Source organism: Ptiloglossa arizonensis, chromosome 1 (genome assembly GCF_051014685.1).
Source record: "Ptiloglossa arizonensis isolate GNS036 chromosome 1, iyPtiAriz1_principal, whole genome shotgun sequence".
NCBI lineage: Eukaryota > Metazoa > Arthropoda > Insecta > Hymenoptera > Colletidae > Ptiloglossa > Ptiloglossa arizonensis.
Window position 1 is genome coordinate 27,060,275 of NC_135048.1, and position 19,188 is coordinate 27,079,462.

The 19,188-nt window shown below is 47.5% G+C and overlaps 1 protein-coding gene across 1 annotated transcript in view; it reads right to left on the reverse strand.

The window, feature by feature from the left end:
- The window catches only part of Lubel (Linear Ubiquitin E3 ligase), a 32,684-nt gene that overhangs the window by 564 nt on the left and 12,932 nt on the right, over nt 1-19,188 (reverse strand). Inside the window, exons 8-20 of the mRNA XM_076315825.1 lie at nt 17,965-18,239; nt 17,760-17,855; nt 16,415-16,558; nt 15,507-15,863; nt 15,207-15,390; nt 5,150-13,218; nt 4,066-4,263; nt 3,109-3,387; nt 2,941-3,030; nt 2,690-2,846; nt 1,436-1,766; nt 569-694; nt 299-467 (exon numbers count right to left, since the gene is read on the reverse strand). Coding sequence (XP_076171940.1) covers nt 299-467; nt 569-694; nt 1,436-1,766; nt 2,690-2,846; nt 2,941-3,030; nt 3,109-3,387; nt 4,066-4,263; nt 5,150-13,218; nt 15,207-15,390; nt 15,507-15,863; nt 16,415-16,558; nt 17,760-17,855; nt 17,965-18,239 — 10,475 coding nt within the window. The remainder of the gene's footprint in view (nt 1-298; nt 468-568; nt 695-1,435; nt 1,767-2,689; nt 2,847-2,940; nt 3,031-3,108; nt 3,388-4,065; nt 4,264-5,149; nt 13,219-15,206; nt 15,391-15,506; nt 15,864-16,414; nt 16,559-17,759; nt 17,856-17,964; nt 18,240-19,188) is intronic.

The window sequence follows — 19,188 nt, forward strand, 5'->3', positions numbered from 1 at the left end:
ATATTTCCAGTCGGGTGACAAAAAGAAAACAAAAAAAAAAAAGAACAAGAAAAACTTTCGTTCAACGAGGATAGGCATTTGCAACTGCGATTACACAAGCTGGAAATCAAATTCTAAGCTACGGGGTTGGACACTTTGTCTTCGAACATTCTTTTTTCTTTTCTTTTTTAGAAAACGCGGTTTCGCGCAGCGTTTCGGCTGCGAAAGTCATGCCTGGAGGTCCGCTTTCGTGCATTTCGTGTTTGTTAATTCGGTCAGTGTGTCGGGCCAGGAGTGCAGGAGAGGAGTTGTTAGTCACCTGAATGCACGCCTCGAGATAATCCCGCTCGGACATTTCCTGGTCCTTTGCAGGGGGAACTTTTCCCCGACGGCGCAGCTCTTGCTTGGCATCGTTCAAGTCAAAGATTGCCACGGGGTCCAGCCTGCCCTTCAGTACCAGGCCCGCCAAGTACTCAATGTAGTGCTGCCTGCGGGGGAAAAGTACCCAGAATTTAGTCATGCCATGCACGATGCTTCTTCGTTTACCTCGGCCAAGTCTCTCCTGTAATGATCCGGGTCACGGCCGTACCAATTCGGTGGTAACTTGCACCCGGCGCGTCTCACGCATGTTTCGAGGTCGTCCACGTTTAGCAACGGGAGCGGTTCCAGTTGGGTCTCACGAATTTTTCGGACTAGGTATTCGATGTAATGGGTCCTTGAACGTCGGAAGGATACGTTAAGAGGCGACTGGGTCGTTCGCAAAGGCGTGTGTAGGGAGTGGGGTCGTACGGTTGGTCGATCATCCGACAGGGGTACGAGGAAACACGATCCCCTGGATCCTCTATTGAGAGTACACGACGTAAAGTGATATCTCTAGTCCATTTTAACGCGACACTGGTTCGTGACGTACGAAATGTCCCTTTAGAACAGTCAGGGGACTTGGTAGGACGACTCGACGCGAGAGGTCCTCGGACAACTCGAGGAGCACCTTCGAGAACCTCGAATAATGTTTCCACGCTGACTCGAGAAGAATCGGAGGTCTCTCTGTGAAAAATTTCACACCGTCGACTAGAATCTTGTCGTTGGAAAATTGGTACCGTTAAAGAGAAAATGTTTGGATTCTTCAACCGTTGTAAATTTCATGTACGAAACTTTATCTCGTTCCTCAATCTTATTCCTCACCGATTTCCACGTATTTAAGTTAGAAAAGATGACGATCTTATCTCGCTTCTCGGATTTATCTTACATCGATTATTACTTCAGTGTCCTTGAGTCAGATACAAATGGTAAAAGTTTCGCAAACGGTAAATGTGTCTCGTTTCAAGTGTTTTCGATCTACTATCAAGAAAAGGACATTTCATACGTCGTTCTTCTACTCACGCTGAGGGGGTCGTTGAATGATAAAGAAACAGTGGCGTTAATAATGGAAATAATTCCACGGGAAGTAACGAGTTACCTGCACAACCCGGCGTGTCCCTCGACGACGTCTGAATTGCATACCGCGTCTACAACGCCGGTGGGAGTTTCTTTCTGCAACTGCACTTTGCACTTGCGCTCCCCGGCCGGGCCGTTGGTGTCGTACTCGATTCCATTATCTCTCAGCAACTGTTGCAACTGCGCGGGCTCCTTATCGCGTAGATAGAACAGACAGTTCCGTGGATGATGAGCGTGTAGGCCCAGTTTTGCGCAATACGGGCTGACCGAGCACTTCGCCCCCATCATGAAGGATTTCCCGCAACCGCAACAGAACTCGTACTTGCACTGGCTGCACGTGAAATGCATACAACCTGCGTCGGAGGGTTTGCGATCTTTCAATTTTTCATCGGTACTTTTCAATCACGACAACGTAAGAGAGAGAGAGAGAGAGTGAAATTTTTTTTTTTAAATTCAATTCGTAGAACATCGAAGATTTGACTCTCCGCGTTTAACCCTTTGGACTCGAGAGGAGATCCTTGGTCGTCACCAAATTCGGTGTATGATTCTCCATCCGGGAGAAGTTCGTGGTTTGGAATTCAAATTGGAATTGAAATATCAAGTTTTTGTAGAGTGTGAACACACAGGTACGCGAAGTATACAAAAATGTGCCCTTCCAGATTCATTTTACGACTTGAAGGATTCTCACGAGGCGTCGGTTCCTGGTAGCAAAGAAGCCCCGAGTGCAAAGGGTTAGTCCCGATTGGACGAATCGAAAAATGTGAAAGGTACTCGATTCAATCGCGGATTCGTCCGAGAGAACATAATTCCATTTTGTGTAATTCTCGAATATGGATACGAATGAATTTATAGGTGTGGACACGAATCTATTTATAGTTATCAGCAATCCGTCACGAATAGTCGGATAAAATCGAGCGGGAAATGAGTGTTATCGAGGAAACGAGCTTCGAGATTTCTACCCAGGCTACTCTTTCATCCAACGTTGCGTTAACGAAGTAGAAATGAACATTTGTCGCGCGAGAGAAACTTTAGGTTTCGAACGGTAGAATCATAGGGGAGAGAGAATCCAATTTTGAATAATGTTCGAAAAATTGTCACACGGGGAAGGTAGTTAAAATTCAGAATTTACTTCGTCGTTAAAGATACGAGGCCCCTGGGACGTCTACCCAGTCCTCTCGCTCATCCAAGGTACCCACCGTTACGTTACGAGGGGGGGAAATGAAAAACTTCATCGAGCAAGATGGAGAACCTGGCGATGTTAATTGGAAAATCTCACCTCCCCGAGACAAAGAGTAGCGAAATTTGCATTTAGGGCAATCTATGCCGTTATCCGCCAGGTGCTTGGCCAACCCCGCGGCCTGATTGTCCGGGTCGTTCTGGTCTTTCCAAGCGGCAAATTGCTCACACGTAATTCCTTCGTGCTGTTTCTCCCACTGAAAGTGAAATCACTTGCTTGAGAGGATGTTTGCGCGCCGAGTGTTGCGCAATGTTCGCTTAATTTTCGAGACGATCAACGCCTTCACGTACCGGTCTTCGGCAGAAGGCGCACGTAACCGATCGGCAATCGGGACAAATCAATCGCTTCTGATCCGGATCCGCGTAGAACCCGCTCGAACACTGAAACCGATGATGACCCACATTACACACCGATTACCCAATGGAAGACCGGTCGTATATACTGCGAGGAGGGAACACCTGAATGCACCACTTGAAATTCGGATCCTGCATCAGCGTTCGATCGCGCAGCTTCCTCTGGAACAGCTCGTGGATAGGCGCGTCGAGGAGCGTCTTCAGCTGGATGTCCAGGTTGCTGAAATATTCCAGCACCTCGTCCTCGGTGGCGTCCTTCAGATTCGGTTCCTTGCAGTACGGGCATACCGCGTCGGTGATGTTTCGGTCGCTGATCTGGATCGTGAAGTAATTCTTCGCGCAGTCGTTGCAGCAACGGTGCACGCACTTCAACATGGACACCATCTGGGATGGAGAAAGTAAACGGGGACGTTATCGTGCACGGGGATCGAATTTTCGAAACTTTCGTGGCCGGGACCACTGCGAGTTGCAAGCTGTGTGCTTCTGACTTGACGTTGTTACGAACACTCCAAGTCAGTTGCAATAATTCCATCGTGAACCGTTACAACGATCGGTTTTTGGAGGCTGATTCTCAAGAGGTGTATACATATGAGAAAGGTTGGAATTTGGGTAAAATTCGTCGTAGAACCGAGAGTAGATATTCTAGTAGCTATGTACCTGCATTGTAAGTCTAATCGAATGTTATATTATTTGTATTATCGTTCACCTGACTCATCGCGAGCGCCGCCTCCATGTTGAAACATTCGTTGGTGCACGGGGATCGAATTTTTGAAACTTTCGTGGCCGAGACCACCGCGAGTTGCAAGCTGTGTGCTTCTGACTTGACGTTGTTACGAACACTCCAAGTCAGTTGCAATAATTCCATCGTGAACCGTTTCAATGATCGGTCTTCGGAGATTGATTTCGAAGAGGGGTGTATACGTGAGAAAGGGAACGTCAATGGTAGCAAAGTGGTAGGAATTTGTGTGAAATTCGTCGTAGAACCGAGAGTAGATATTCTAGTAGCTATGTACCTGCACTGTAAGTCTAATCGAATGTTATATTATTTGTATTATCGTTCACCTGACTCATCGCGAAGCGACCCGTGCAGAGCTCGCACTCTTGCTGTAGGAAAGCCAGCGCTGCCTCCACGCTGGAACATTCTTTGGCCGCGTGGAGGGCCTCGTCATCTCCGAACTTCAGGGCCAATAGACTGGCTGCGACCTCCGCTTGGTCGTAGTTCGCCGCTTTGCCTTCTGCTAACAGCCGTCGAGCAATTCTCTGCGCATGCAAGAAAGTACTTCTCAAGATCATCGTGTTCGTTCACGATCGAAACTCGAGTGGAGTCAATGCACAACACGGTTGATTCAAGACAACATCACGAAGAGAAGAATCACATGGAACTGATGCTGAGTCTATGAAGGTGGCAGACCTGGTATGCTTTTGAACAGAGGATGCACTGAGCGATGCGAGTGGTGAGCGACATGCAAAAGAACCGATAGAGAGACTACACCAACGTCTAGAAACGAGCTCTTGAAATGTCTCGACAGTGACCAGACTGATTATTCGTTACAAGGTGGAAGAATGATTATGGAACGTTACGATGCGTTAATGAGCGACGATGAAGCGCGCCGGAATGAATTCTCGATGCTCCCTCGATCCTGAGGTGACCTCTCGAGACGAAGCGATCGAACGATGGAAAGGTATCGTCGTGCCACGAGTTCCGGTGTAGCTAATACGCAAACATTATCTATATGTATATATATATTTCTTTCTCATCGTGGAACGTTGATAGAATTATCCGAACTTTCATTCAAGATTTTCCCTCGCGGTACACCATCTTGGAAATCACGATTCGATCGACACTTTCCAACCCTGAACGCCGTTGTCGCGCGAACATTCACGAGCGAACAAAGCAGCCCCGCAAATTAGTCACGGATTACATGAAAACAAATAAGTACTTACCTCGTGTGATCGAGCGATCGCGAATCGGTAAGCGCGCTTAAAACTACAATCAAAACAGGGTTAAGGGACTGCAAGAGGTGGTGGTCGCCCAAAAGGGTAATCCCGGAACCGTTTTCTGTTCGCTTGATTATCATTTCGAGCTGTTTGTAGACATTGGCCTGTCAGGTTTGGGACACGGTGTCGACAACCGATGTTTACTGACCTCCCTCTCCGTTTTGGGAGATCCAGCCGCGGTCACGTAGTCGCTTCTACTTTCCACGTAATCCCTTTCCGTCTTTTCTTCGCCCTCGAACCGACGTATGCAACTGGCCACCAGGGAGAACCGTTTCTTTGACGTTCCCCCCTGATCCAACCCCCTATCACTGTCCTCGTTCGCTCTACGACCCGTTTTCATCGTTCGTTTCTCGGGCCCGCGTTTCGTTGCTTTGGTCCCGTTTCTCGCGTCCATTTTACTTTGCTCGGCCCTCCTCCTCGGTCTCGTGGACCTCTCTCTGGTTAACACACTCGAGTCGGTCGTCTCCCTTGTTCTAGGGGTCACTGTTGACCGCTCGTGCCTCGTGGACGAGCGATCGGTGAACTTGCCGCTCTTAGGTGTCTTTTTAACCTCGTCCGGTTTCCTCGTTCTTTGGTTACTCAAGATCCGGGTACGTTGTTGACTCCCGTTGGAGGACACTCGTGGATCGTCCGCCTTCAGGGTCTCGTCTTCGGAGGTCTCGTCCGTTTCGTCCAATCGTTCCTCCCCGGACGAGTCCTCCAAATCGTTGGACACCTCGACGATCGCGCGCGTTTCCGCGTCGTCCGAGTCCTCCTCGCTCCTCGCGTCACTGATCCCCTCGCTCTCGAACTCTGGGTCCGATATCTTCGCCTTGATCGCATTGATCGTTTCCTGGAGCATTATCTCCGCGTCGGTCAGTTCCTCCATGCTCTCCAGGCTCCTGTCGGAGAACTGTGCCTCCGTGTTCGACATCTCGGACTCGCCTGTACTCTCCAACTCGTACTCGTCCACCTCCGAGTCCTCCTCGTACTCCTCGCTGGAATCGATGGAACTCGTCACTTCGTTCGATTCGACCACCGTTTCAACCATCGTTTCAACCATTGTTGGTTTACTTCTCCCGTTATCTCGATTCGCGATCGTTTTGCTTTCGAACACCTCCGGGGGATCAACCTTCTTCCTCGTGACACCCCTATCGGTCTCATCCGAGCTCCTCACCGTTTGCGATTCCGTCTTTGAGGAGTTTCCGGATGGAGCGATCTTTCTCGCGGGTTGTTGTACCCTGGTCGAGGTGTTGTTCAACCCAGTGGACCGAACACTGTTGGAGACTTGTCGCGCGGGACGACATCTAGCCGTGAAGACCGGGATCCTCGAGAAGAAGGAAGCTTTCGGTTTGGACGGAGGCTCTTTGGTCTTCTCTTTGGTCTTCTCGCTCGTCACTCCAGCGTTCTTGTCCCTGGACTGGGCGGGTATGATCGTTTTCTTGATCTGCTCGCAACCCTTGGATATGGTTCGCAAGATCTTCGATCGTTTCTCCGTGTTACCCACCGCAACGATGGGTTTCTTCGGAACTTGCTTCTGGACCACGACGTTTGGAGTTTTCGTTCTGTTGGCGATGCTCGACGAGACGTTTTTCGCTACTCCCTTCGCCAAGGGCTCCCTCTTTGCGGTCAGACTCGGTAGGATCGATCTGCGGGTGATCTCCGCCGCGACGTCCTTCGCTCTCGCGACAATCGCCTCTTTCGGGCTCGACTTTCCAAAATTTCGTCTCGGTATGCCCGTGGTTTTCTTGATCACTTTCACGGGAGACCTCCTTTTGCTCACCTTCTTCCCTGGTGATTTCGATCTCTCTTTCGCGGCGACTCCCAGAGCTACGATCTTCTCCGTTCCGTTTCCACCGTTCTCGGTGATCATTGCACTTTCACCGGACGTTGCTTCCAGTGCTCCGTTCTTCTCCAGGTGGTACCCCATCGATACTACCGATCTGCCGACCGGTGGGACGTCGGGCGCACTCTCTGACGGCTTTATCGGCGCGCAATCGTTCACCGCTATCATCGGACACTCTGATATCTGAATCTCTATGATTTCTGGCACCCCAGGTGGTACGCAGTTAGGATTCCTCGTGCTCGGATCTATTATCTTCGTCCTTGATACGGAATCACTCACCCCGGTGTCTTCCCTCGAGGATGTCTCGAGGTCCGAGGCGTCGTTTGTGAACAAATTAGCGTCTTCCTTTGCAATTTCGTTTTCCTCGACCACGTTGGAATCACCGTCACCGGTTGTTAAATTGGACGCGTTGTTGTTCGGATCCTTCGTGACCGATTTGTCGAAATTTCCAAGCGCATCGAAATCGGGGTAAACGTCAGGAATCGTGTCAAGTGTATCGAATTCGTCAGTGGTCCCTCTGTTCGCGTCGACGACTATGTTGGAATCGACGGGAGGCTCGAGAATTATGTTAGAGTTTAGCTTATTAGCGGTGGATTCGGTGTTCAATGTGTGCGAGCTCGAGTCGGTGATACGAGAGTCGTTTAAAGTAGTCGTTTCGGTATTCGTCGGTGGTGGTTCGGAGGTTTTATCCGATATTGGATGCACGGACGTTGAAAGCCTTTCTTCGTTGGCCAGAGACGTAGGATACTCGTTCTTTGATCCGTCGTTGGAGTTACCCGGTCCTTCTGCTATGTAGGAATCCAGTTCCTCGATAACCGACGGATCGTTTTCGACATCGATCAAAGAGACGTCTTTTGTTGCCCGGCCGGGCTGCTCGATGGACACCGATACCGGTTGTTTACTCTTTTCTGGCTCCAATTGACTATCGAGTCGAGCAGGATTCTCTTCACAGTCGAGCGACCCGCTCGCGGAAGTTATTGGACGCGTATCGATCCTGTCACCGGCCCGAGGAATGTGGCATGCAACAGAGATAGGCTGTTCTACTTTCTCGGATACGTGCAACGGGCTTTTAGACAGCTCGTGAGGAAACGTTTTCGGCTCGCTAGGAACTATGCGGGTCTCTGTTTCGAGATCCATGGAGACCTCTTCGGTAACAGCTTTAGAACCTCGGGAGGTTTCTTGGAGACCAGTTTCAGACTCCTTAGAAATTTCGAGAACAACCGTTTTTGGCTCATTGGGAGCTTTATGGGTCTCTGTTTTAGAATCCATAGAGACTTCTTGGGTAACAGTGTTAGGATCTCGGAAGGTTTCTTGGGGACCAGTTTCAAAGTCCTTGGAAATTTCGAGAACAACCGTTTTTGGCTCATTGGGAGCTCTATGGGTCTCTGTTTTAGAATCCATAGAGACTTCTTGGGTAACGGTGTTAGGATCTCGGGAGGTTTCTTGGGGACCAGTTTCAGAGTTCTTGGAAATTTCGAGAACAATCGTTTTGGGCTCATTGGGAACTCTATGGATCTCTCTTTTAGGAACCATAGAGACTTTTTGGACATCACAGTTGGGATCTTGAATGTTTTCTTGAAGACCAGTTTTAGAATCCTTCGAAATTTCAAGAAAAACTGTTTTGGGTTCGTTGGGAATTTTGTAGGTGGGATCCATGGACCCCATCTGATGCAATTCTGGTTTGGAATTCATGGAGACTTCTTGGGCAACATTGTTCAGATCTTGGGAGGTTTCTTGGGGACCAGCTTCGGAACACTTGGAAATATTGTGGACAATTGGTTTAGGTTCGTTCAAAATTTTGTGGGTCTCAGTTTTCGAATCCTCGTGTATGTCATAGGCAATAGATTTGGAGTCTTTGGATATTTCTTGGATAGTGGATTTGGAATCATTAGAAATTTCCTTGACAAGAACTTTAGAGTTCTTGGGAATTTCATTAACTATCATTTGGGGTTGTGTAGGAAGTCTTTGGGCTTCTAATTTGAAATCTTTGATGATCTCTTGGGCGATAGTATTTAGATTTTTAGAAATGTCTTGAATAGGAGTTTCGAGATTGTTGGAAATTTCATGGACAACTTTAGAATTCTTCGAAACTTCATTGCCTATTATTTTGAGCTCGTTAGAAAGTTCATGGGTCTCATTTTTCGAATCCTTGAACTCGTTATGGGCAACAGAATTGGAATCCTTGACAATTTCTTGGATAGTGGATTTGGAACCATTAGAAATTTCCTTGACAAGAATTTCAAAATTCTTGGGAATTTCATGAATTATCATTTGAGGTACTGTAGGAACTCTTTGGGCCTCTGGTTTAAAATCTTGGATGATCTCCTGAGCAATAGTATTTAGATCTTTAGAAATATCTTGAATAGGAGTTCCGAGATTGATAGAATTTTTTTGAACAAGAACTTTAGAATTCCTAGAATCTTCTTCATTGGCTATCGTTTGGAGCTTGTTAGAAATTTCATGTGTCTCGGTTTTCGAATCTTTGTTGACTTTATGAACAACAAAATTGGGGTCTTTGGAAATTTCTTGGACAGTGGATTTGGGACCATTAGACGTTCCGTTAACCAGAATTTTATGCGTCTTACTTCCCGAATTATCAGAAATTTCAGAGGCAACAATTTTTGGATCGATAGGAATTTCATACAGTTGAGGATCTTTGGGTACTTCTCCTATAATGACTATGGAATCAGTGGAAAGATCACGTACAATTGTTCCTCCATTTTCTGAAGCTTCGCTCGCAATTCGAGAATTTATAGATACTTCAGAACCCTTGGAGACAATAGTTTCAGGATCCTCTGAAACTTGAAGAACATTTTCAGGACGAGTAGGAATTTCGCGAGTATGGTCGTTAGGTTTCCGGGAAACGCGTTCGATGTTTTCGAAATTTTTGGAAATGTCGTTCCCAAGGATTTCGAAATCCTCGGACACGAAAGCTCCGCGACTCGTGGCTACTTCTCGAGCTCCGAGATTCTCAGAGATCTCACCGAGGATCTCTTGGTCCTTCGAAATTTTTCGTGTAACGATTATCGAATTTTCGACAACTTTGAGAGCGATAATTTCGAAATCCCCGGTAATTCGTGAGTCGAAAGTTTCGCGATCCGTGTAAATTTCCTCGATGGTGCTACAAGCGTCCTTGAAAATGTCCGCGTCAATTTCAGAATCCTCGGTAATTTCGACACCGGAAACTGTTGGATCCAAGGGAACTTTACGCATATCTTCGGGATCCAGTGAAGCCTCGGGAGGAATGTGGAAATCCCCGAGAATGCTCCGCGCGATAACTTCAGAATCTTGAACGGCAATCTCGTGATCCACCATCGTCGAGCGGGGAGCCGGTTCGCGAACTTCAAGAACGCAAGAAGCATCAAAAGCTGGGGTTAAGGGTGTTACGATCGAATTAGTCAATTCACCGGCGCTTGAACCGCGCGCCACTGTAATTGCATTCTCCGTAGAATTTCTATCCGAGTCTGAGCCGCCATCGATTAATTTCACGTTGTTATCGTCGTTGCTCCGAATCTCTGGAATAAGCGAACAACGCGTTGTCCGTCCGTCGTCGGATGATTCACGAGCATCCGCGGTTAACGTCCCGTCGGATAACGATTGCGTGGCAATGATTCCTTTCTCCTCGGTCGTACGAACGACGAACGAATCGTTTAACGAAACGTTGTTAGAATCTCGAGTATCGATCGCGTAAGAGCCGGTGGCTTCCTTTGGGAATGATTGTGCGTTGTTAATCGATCGATCTTGCGTGTGAGTGAAATGGGTGTCGAGATGATCGCTACGAGCACCGGCCGTGAAAGTGTCGAAAGCTTCGCGAGCAACTGACGCACCGTTCTCTGTCTCTCTTCGGTCACTAGCATCTGCAACTTCCGAGGAACATTTTCGCGAACTTACTTTAGCCTGGTTCGTCCCTTTTGTTTCCTCGCGGTGTGATTGCGCAGTTCCCGGCATGTGATACGACAGGTCCTTCGAGACCACGTCGAGTTTTCCTCGCCCGGACGTTAGTGTTTCTTTTACGTTAGTTTCTTTTAGAACGACCGCGTCTTTTTCGCTGGTACGTACCGTTTCGAGTTCCTGGAGCCGTTTCACGTCGCTGTCGGTCGTTTCGTGCTTGGTGGACCTCATTGTGTCGAGCGCCGCGACGCACATCCCCACCGCTGCGGCGATTTCATTCGTAACCGGGCCAAGTTCTGCGCTCTTCGTGTACCCATTTCTCCGCGAAGCCTCCTCGTCGAGAGTTTCGAGGCACGGAAACTCCTTCCGTTCACCCTGTGGCGTCTCCGGCACGGTTGCAATCTCGAGAGACGTCGCGACGCCCGGTCGATCGTTCTCGATGGACTTCCTCGGCGATAGCATTTGCATCGCCGACATGAACGGGCCCAGTAATTGCTCGGGTAGCGATTTAACGGCGGATATCAATGCCTCCACGGTGGCTAGGTGGGTCTCGCCGCTCTTCCGCGGGGCTGTCGGAGAAGCTTCTTCCGGTGTAATCGGCGACGATTGTAGTTTTTCGAGGATTTCGCTCGCGGCCGACTGGGCGATCGATTCCTCGCTTTTAAGCGTTCTTCGCGTCGTATCCGTAACGCTTGTCTCTTCCCGAGAGGGCTGAAAGGCTGTTGTAGCATTCTGAAGGGTCTGTGACACCTTTTGGGTCTCTCGGATCAAGGAATCGGATCGTTCAACTTCATTAGTCAGCGGTGAACCTGATGACAAACCTTGTTCCATTGGATCAGTTTTCAAAGGGACGGAAGCATTTATGATTTTGTTCTCGAGTATTGCTCGCGTCTCGTCTACACGTTCTGGAACACTTGCCTCTCCCTGAGAGGCTATTGTTGCATCTTTGAGGGTCTCCGACACCTTTTGGGTCGTAGATTTAGATAGTTCAGCTTTGCTAGTTCGCGATGAATCTTGACTCTCCAGTTTAATCACTTCTGACAGCCCTTCCTTCGATAGATCCGGTTGCAGACGATTGGTCAAACTCTCCGGCAACTGGGAAACGATCAATTCTGTGTTAGCAGGTGTCTCCTGCATCTTATCTACACCTTCCGAAACGCTCGTCCGTCCCTGACAATGTTTCCCGGAAGTTGTAACGACTTGAACGATCTGTGACACCTCCAGGTTCGGCAAACTGGATCGTTCAGTTCCTCCGGTTCTCAGCGAATCTTGAATCTCGTGTTTACTTTCCGTCAAGTCCATTGATCGCAGAGGGGTATTCAATCTGTCGGGTAAAGGGGAAGTGGCCGCGAACATAGCCGACAATACGATCGATTCGTCGCTCTCCAGCGTCTCCTGGCTCCTGTCTATAGGCTCTGAAACGCTCGTCGGTCGTCGAGATGGTCGTTCAGGAGCATTAATCGCTCCTGTCGCATCCTGAAGTGTCCTCTCGTCCCGTGACACCTTTTGATTCGAGGAATTAGATCGTTCAGCCGCGGTGGTTCCCGACGGATCTTGACTCCCGTGTTTACCCTCCGACAAACCGTGCTTCAATGGATTAGATCGCGGAGGGGTGCTCGAGCTTTCGCGCGAAGCAGGAGAAGCTTTATCTGCTCCCACTGTCCTTTGACGAGGACTCGGAGCCTCCTCGGACGGGGTCCCGTTTTCTTTAACGGGCGACGGAAGCGTTTCTTCGCGTTTCGAGGCAGTCGTGTTCATTCCTCGTTCCACGTTCCCTTTCACGTTACTCGGATCGTTTGCCACGGATTCGACTCTATCTTTCACGGTGGCGTTGGTGCACGCTATCTTGCCATCGTCGCTTTTATCTTTCTCCACGTCGAGGTCATTCGTTCGTGACTCGTTCGATCGATTCGCGTCTCTCCCCGATCCCGAGGTGTTCTTTGCTCTCTCGTCGAGTGAATTCCGCTTCGACGAGTCACCGAACAGACACGGGGCCTGTTGGGACTCTACCCCGACCGTCTCGGCCGCGGAAGCGCGCTGATCGTGATCTATCGTTGCAACTGACGTTTCTCTAATCGCGTTAGCTGCCGTCAGTGGCAATTGCCTAGTTTCGTCTACGGTTGTATGCACCGGCTCCTCGTCAGGGCCGTGAGCATCTCGTTTCCTCTGCGCTTCAGCGGCCTCGGCTACTTCGAGGTCTAGTGCGGCCCTTGGGACCAGATTTTTATCGATTAGAACGGTTCGATCGTCAGCGTTACCATCATACAGATTAACAGGCTTATTACCGAGAGTGTTCGGGGGGTCTTTATCGTGTTGCCAGTTATCAGTCAGTTGTCTGAGGGCCGCCAGTTGCTTTTGAAAGTCGGCCTGCAACGCCACGAAATTTTCAACAATTGGTGACATTACCTGCTTCCTCGCTTCTGTGTCCGACACGTTGGGAACCTGTTTGGTAACACCCGTTTCACCACCGACCGCACCTGCCGCATCTAAAACAATCGCCCCTACCGATGATTGTGAATCATTCGTAGACCCGGTTACCGTACTGGGTTGCTTCGAGAATTTCTTTCGTTTCCTTTCAACTTTCAGAATCGTTTACTTCCTTACCGGTAACGAACACAGTAAATATTATTTCTACGAAAGTTGCTCGTCTTTTTTACGTTGACTTCACAATGAAAAAGTTTCAAATGTTCTTTCATTCGAGTATATATGCAAAGTCTCTAGAGTATAAATGTCCTGATGGTACAGAACTCAGGTTTTTAAAATTATAACACGATGAGATGACTAAGGAAACACCAGTTGCACCTGTTATGATAGTTTTAATTATAGATAAAATAATGCAAGGACGCGATGGGTCGAAAAAGACCCGAGCATCGCATCAGGATCGAAAGGATTTCTCAAAGAATTTATAAACGACTAAAGCACCTGGTTGTATCTATTACGACAGTTTTAATTTAAAAAAAATAATGCGAAGACGCAACGGGTCGAAAAAGACCCGAGCATCGGGTTTCTCAAAGAATTTACCGCGTTTAATAAATTCATTGGTGCGATCGTCGTTTGTCCACTAATCTTTTTTAAGAATCGGACAAGTGCAATGTACTTGACACCAAGCTGGTCCGTGAAACGGTCTCGGTGGAGATTAGAGTGTCTAGGTTAGATCTGGGTTAGGCAGCAATTGGGCCATCAAGTTCTACTTCCTCTAACCCACTCATCGGACCTGTCTCTATAAATTACCGTCTATTTTGGGCTTTGCATAACTTTCTCAATGAAAAGCAACCAGTTGACCAGGAAAGTGCCAAATGTGCCTTCAAGGACCGATTTGATAATTTTATCAATTACTATAGAGGGTGTCCCGTAATTCGATACCCACCTCAGAGGTTGATTGCACATCCAAAAATGAAAGAAACAGTTTGTGTGAGGTATATTCTACGTGTCTTTGCTTATGAGATACAACGAAGTGTATTTCATCCAATTACCTTTAAAGAAAATATTCAAAATGATTCTTGCATTTCCAAAGAAGAGACATCTTGTTATTGGTCTGATTATTAGTTGGTCGAATGGTCACAAGAACCTCATCAATTATCTTTTGAAAACAAAATGATTTCTTGCTTACGGAGAGTCCACTCGATTTTCAAGATTTTTTATATCTCATAAACGAAGTCACATAGGACATACATACAACCACGAACTTTATTCATCGTTCTTGTGCATAGAATCTTGGATTACACAAATTTTGAGACACTTGTACAATCGAATCGATGATTCGACGAACGGTGCAAGTCTAAAATTAGCCACTTTTAGATAATCTCGATTATACAACAGTTTTTTTTTTTTTTAAATACCCAATAACTCTGTTTCGTATAGTCTCTCGAGTTGAAAGATTGCAGAAAGCAATTTTTCCAAATATCTCAGTACATGACACTGTTCTTCGACTCTTCGATTCGATTACGCGCATCGTGTCCAAACAACTATGTCTATAATAGGACATACACACACGCACGAATTTTTCCCATCATTCTTGTGCATAGAATCTTGGATGTGCAAGTCTAAAATTTAAAATTATCCACTTTCGGATACTCTCGACTATATATTTTTCCTTAAAAAATACCCAATAACTCCGTTTCGTATAGTTCCTTGAGTCGAAAGATTGCAGAAAGCCATTTTTCCAAATATCTCAATACATGGCACTGTCCAAACAACCGTCCATCTCTAGTATCACGTGCTCAAAGAGTCAACCTTCATCGGTTCTACAATTAATGTAACTTTCCTCGAAGCAACCCAGCGTGACACCAGAAGACAATTAGTATTCAATCGTTCGGTGTCTTCTCTTTCTTTTCTCAACTTTCCCGGTGAGGTAGCGGTAAGATCGCGAAGCGGAGGAAAGAAAAGATTCTCAGAAGGGGGACACACCCCGTCCGTTTCCTCAACGTTCGCGATCCCCTCTCGCGGAGAATTCGATAACTATTGTTCAAACGCGAAACAAGTTTCTGACCTTCCCGCGGTGCAGCCTCGTCGTTCTCCACCCCAACCGGAGGACCCCAGATCCTCATCAAAAACGGCTTGAGCTGGTTCTTTTGTAGCTCGAATAAAGCCGCGTCCTCGGCGCCGTCGTTATTCTCGAGCGCTTTCACGACATCCGCCATCGCGAAGTTACCTTTCTTCATTATTTCCTCGCACTGCCGAAGTTATTTCATACGCCTCGTCAACGAGAACATCGGCCGGGTGGTTAAAAGGGGGACGTAAAATGCAAAAGAAAAAAAAAAAAGAGAGAGAAAGAGGGGGGAACCCTCACCTTTAGCTGGCGACGTTGAACCGCGAGGGTCACGGCGCTCCAAACGTCGCCCTTGGCCGACCTCAAGGCCTCCTTGGCCTCGGTAGCGCTCAACGGGCCCACGTTGTTCTCCTTCAGCTCTTTACCGTGGGTAGTCGCCAGAACTTGCACCGTCTCCACCAAATGGGGCCATTGCGCCTTGAGCCATTCGATCGGGTTGCCAGCGCCCTGTGACAAAGCCACCTGAACGTCGTCGGTCGAGTAACCGTGCCTCTCGGCCTCCCGTAGAAGTTCGACGATCTCCAAGCCCTGACGGGTCAGCGTCGAGACTCCTTGGGAACTCGAGCCCGCCTCGAGGTATCTCGGCTGGCTGGGCTCCTGGAACACGAAATCGATTCGATTCGTCGGCAATCGAACCTTGGTTCCGTGCACGTGAAGCAAACGCAAGAGTCGACACGCAACGGGATCGTCGCGAAGATGTCTTCTGTGTGCGACGACGACGACGACAACAACAACAACCACAACAACAGTAGCAGCAGTAACGAATCAATCGGGTTTCTATCCGAGAAACCACCGAACAACGTGAATCTGAACACGTGTGTACGTATATGTATTTGTGTGTTTTGTAAATCAAATCTCACCGGAATCCCCAAAGATTGGGACATTGTTAACAACAATCAAACCAGGTGGACGATCGTCTACGGGAGCGCAAACAAATTCGGGTGTGAGGGTTTTTGGGTGACGAGACATGTCCCAGCGCTTGCACAGGGATTATTCCTGCCTACGTTCACACCGAGGCTACCAGGAACGCGTGAACAAAAATCATTGTTAAGCGGAGACGAGGATTAGCCACGTGTAGGGGTTGGGGGGCGACAAGGGTGCGAGAAACCAAAAGATTCCCGTGAGGGACACAGGCGTCATTGTTTTACCCTGGAACGATAATAAAGGTGGGTCGAGTCGATGGAGTTCCGTCGGGTGCGATCCCTGCTTGGTCCAGTGATCAACTGTTGGAGTAGCTGCTCCTGGTTGGAGCGCGGGTAGAGGTCGGGGCTGTTTGCGAATCTGGTTTGCTCCTGGAACAGACGCTCCGGATGGTTCCTTCCATTAAACCGTTCTGTTACGTGCGCGTCGCCGTATTCGAGACCCGCCATTAAAAATTCAAGAGGCACTTTCGGGCTAGCGCCGTAGCGTACCACTCGCTAGGTACTTCGTCGAGTTTTCGAAAAGCGCCTCTTGCTAATAACGCGACTCGAATACAAGTTGGGCGAATAACTCGGCGAGTCCATCGATGTGAGAGCGGTGTGTAAAGAAAATTAGACGGGTAAGCAGGCTAGGGGACCTATGCGGTATAAATGGTGATATTATCGCTTTCCACGTTTATTCGACCAGACCAACCTTCGTGGTTTTGGGAAGAAACTTGGCACACGTGTCTCGAGTATCGATACGATTTAACCTTGTACCTCTGGCTCGAGCAATGGATATTTTAGGTAGCTTTTCGTAATATTGTGTACCTAGTCATCGTCTTTGAATTCTATCGATATGGAACAAAGATTCTAACTATTGGGTTGTACGGAAAGTGATTTCGTTTTCCAAAATGGAGAATGTGTACTTTAATAAAATGTTTATACGCTCTAAAAAATCGTGTTTTCACCGAAGAAACGAAATGACTTTTCGAACAAGCTAATAATAATTAACGGTCTTGATGCTTGAACATCACGCGAAGCACTACTGTATATACGAAAGAATTGTCTTGTAAAGGAATGCGTAGAGAAAAGCGAGCAAAATCTGACTATCTTGCGATTCTTACGAATTTGATTCCCAAAATTGGCAAGTATTTGTTTCTCGTTTCTAATTTGTACAAAATTCTATGTGGTTTCTCAAACATTTCTTAAAGGTAATAACAAACAATTCTCTTTCCCCAACCTTCACGCATTCTTAAGAAAGTTGTACAAGAAGAACTCAATTTTGATCACTTCGAGTGCACGTTAAACATTCTATTCTACATTAGGTTTTCTTTTCTGCTCGAGATATGTCATTCTACAGCTTTCAACGATGAAATTACCAATTAACAGAGACAGAAATAAAGGCCCGATCCAATATTCGACAACTCGTACTCTACCGATCGCAAGATCACCAAGGTTGGTCTCATCGAAGCGATAACACTCTCATTACACACACCGTTCTTTACCCGTCCAATGTCTGTTAGACTCGAAACAATAAAACCGTTCCACAAAACGGATCGAATCGAGTCTTACGTTCAATCTTGGGTTTTACCTCCGCGTCGCTGTCCTCGTAGTACAATAGACCCTTGGAGGCTGACGTTGTTCTTTGGTATCCAGTACTCCCCCTCGCTGGAAGGTAGTCGTACGTCTGAAAGTCGTGTGTTTTTTTTTCCGGATAACGAACCTCCAAATATAATTTTTTTCTTCTCTTTCCCCCCACCCAATGAATCGTACAGCTTTTGAGATAAAACTCTTACTTGAGTCGAGATACTCTGAGGCGGCGGGGAGGTTCCAGTGGAGATCGAATGGCTCTTCGTAATTTTCCCGAGCGCGGCTTGTTCGATCGACGTCGCACGCTCCTGCTCCGCGTTCGTTTTCGTGGTAACGACGTTGTACGAGGTGTCCAGTGTGCCCTCAACGGTCATCGGTGTATCTTTCGTTATTAACGGCGTCGCGTCTTTCGCTACCGGCGAGGATTTCTCGAGCGAATTCACCGCGACGACTGCCGGCGAATTTTCCAGCGTCGCGTTATCTGTAAATTCAATTCATCGCGTCACTCACTCCAATTGGGTTTACATCTCAATGGTAATTGTCTCGCGTGCACCACCGTAAGTTTAATCGCACCAACCCGGGGAAACAGAATCGCGTTATTTGTCAGATATATCGGGACACCTGGATGTATTTTTCTAAACTGACCAAGTGTCTTTAAACACCAAGTGTGTTTAAACACCAAGTGTGTTTAAACACGAAGTGTCTTCAAACACGAAGTGTCTTCAAACACGTAGTGTCTTCAAACACGAAGTGTCTTCAAACACGAAGTGTCTTCAAACACGAAGTATCTTTAAACACGATGTGTCCTTAAACACGAAGTGTCTTTAAACACGAGGTGTCTTCAAACACGTAGTGTCTTCAAACACGAGGTGTCTTCAAACACGATGTGTCTTTAAACACGAAGTGTCTTCAAACACGTAGTGTCTTCAAACACGAAGTGTCTTCAAACACGTAGTGTCTTCAAACACGAAGTGTCTTTAAACATGAGGTGTCTTCAAACATGAGGTGTCTTCAAACACGAGGTGTCTTTAAACACGAAGTGTCTTTAAACACAAAGTATCTTTAAACATGAGGTGTCGAGTTATTTCGCGAATCTTTCGGTATTTTGGTCGGAGCGTAATCGAGGATAGCGTGCACCGGATTGGTCGTCTTCTTGCACGAGTTTTTCTGGTTGCCGGATCAATTGGTCGACGTTTGTGTTCATTGCCACGCATTTCGAATTTTCATCTCGTGTTTCCTCCGTTGGTTCACGGCCGGTCAATTTCAGTCCGCTTTGATCTCTCTTGTCGGTGGACCGAGAGTCTATCGGGACGAGTCGATAGATTTTTTAAAAGCATTCTTTGGATCCCGATCAACGTTCGAAGAGGTTTACGTAATGTTTTCGGATTCCTCTTGGCCGTGATGGCTGCTTCGAGTTTTTTTCGAAATTT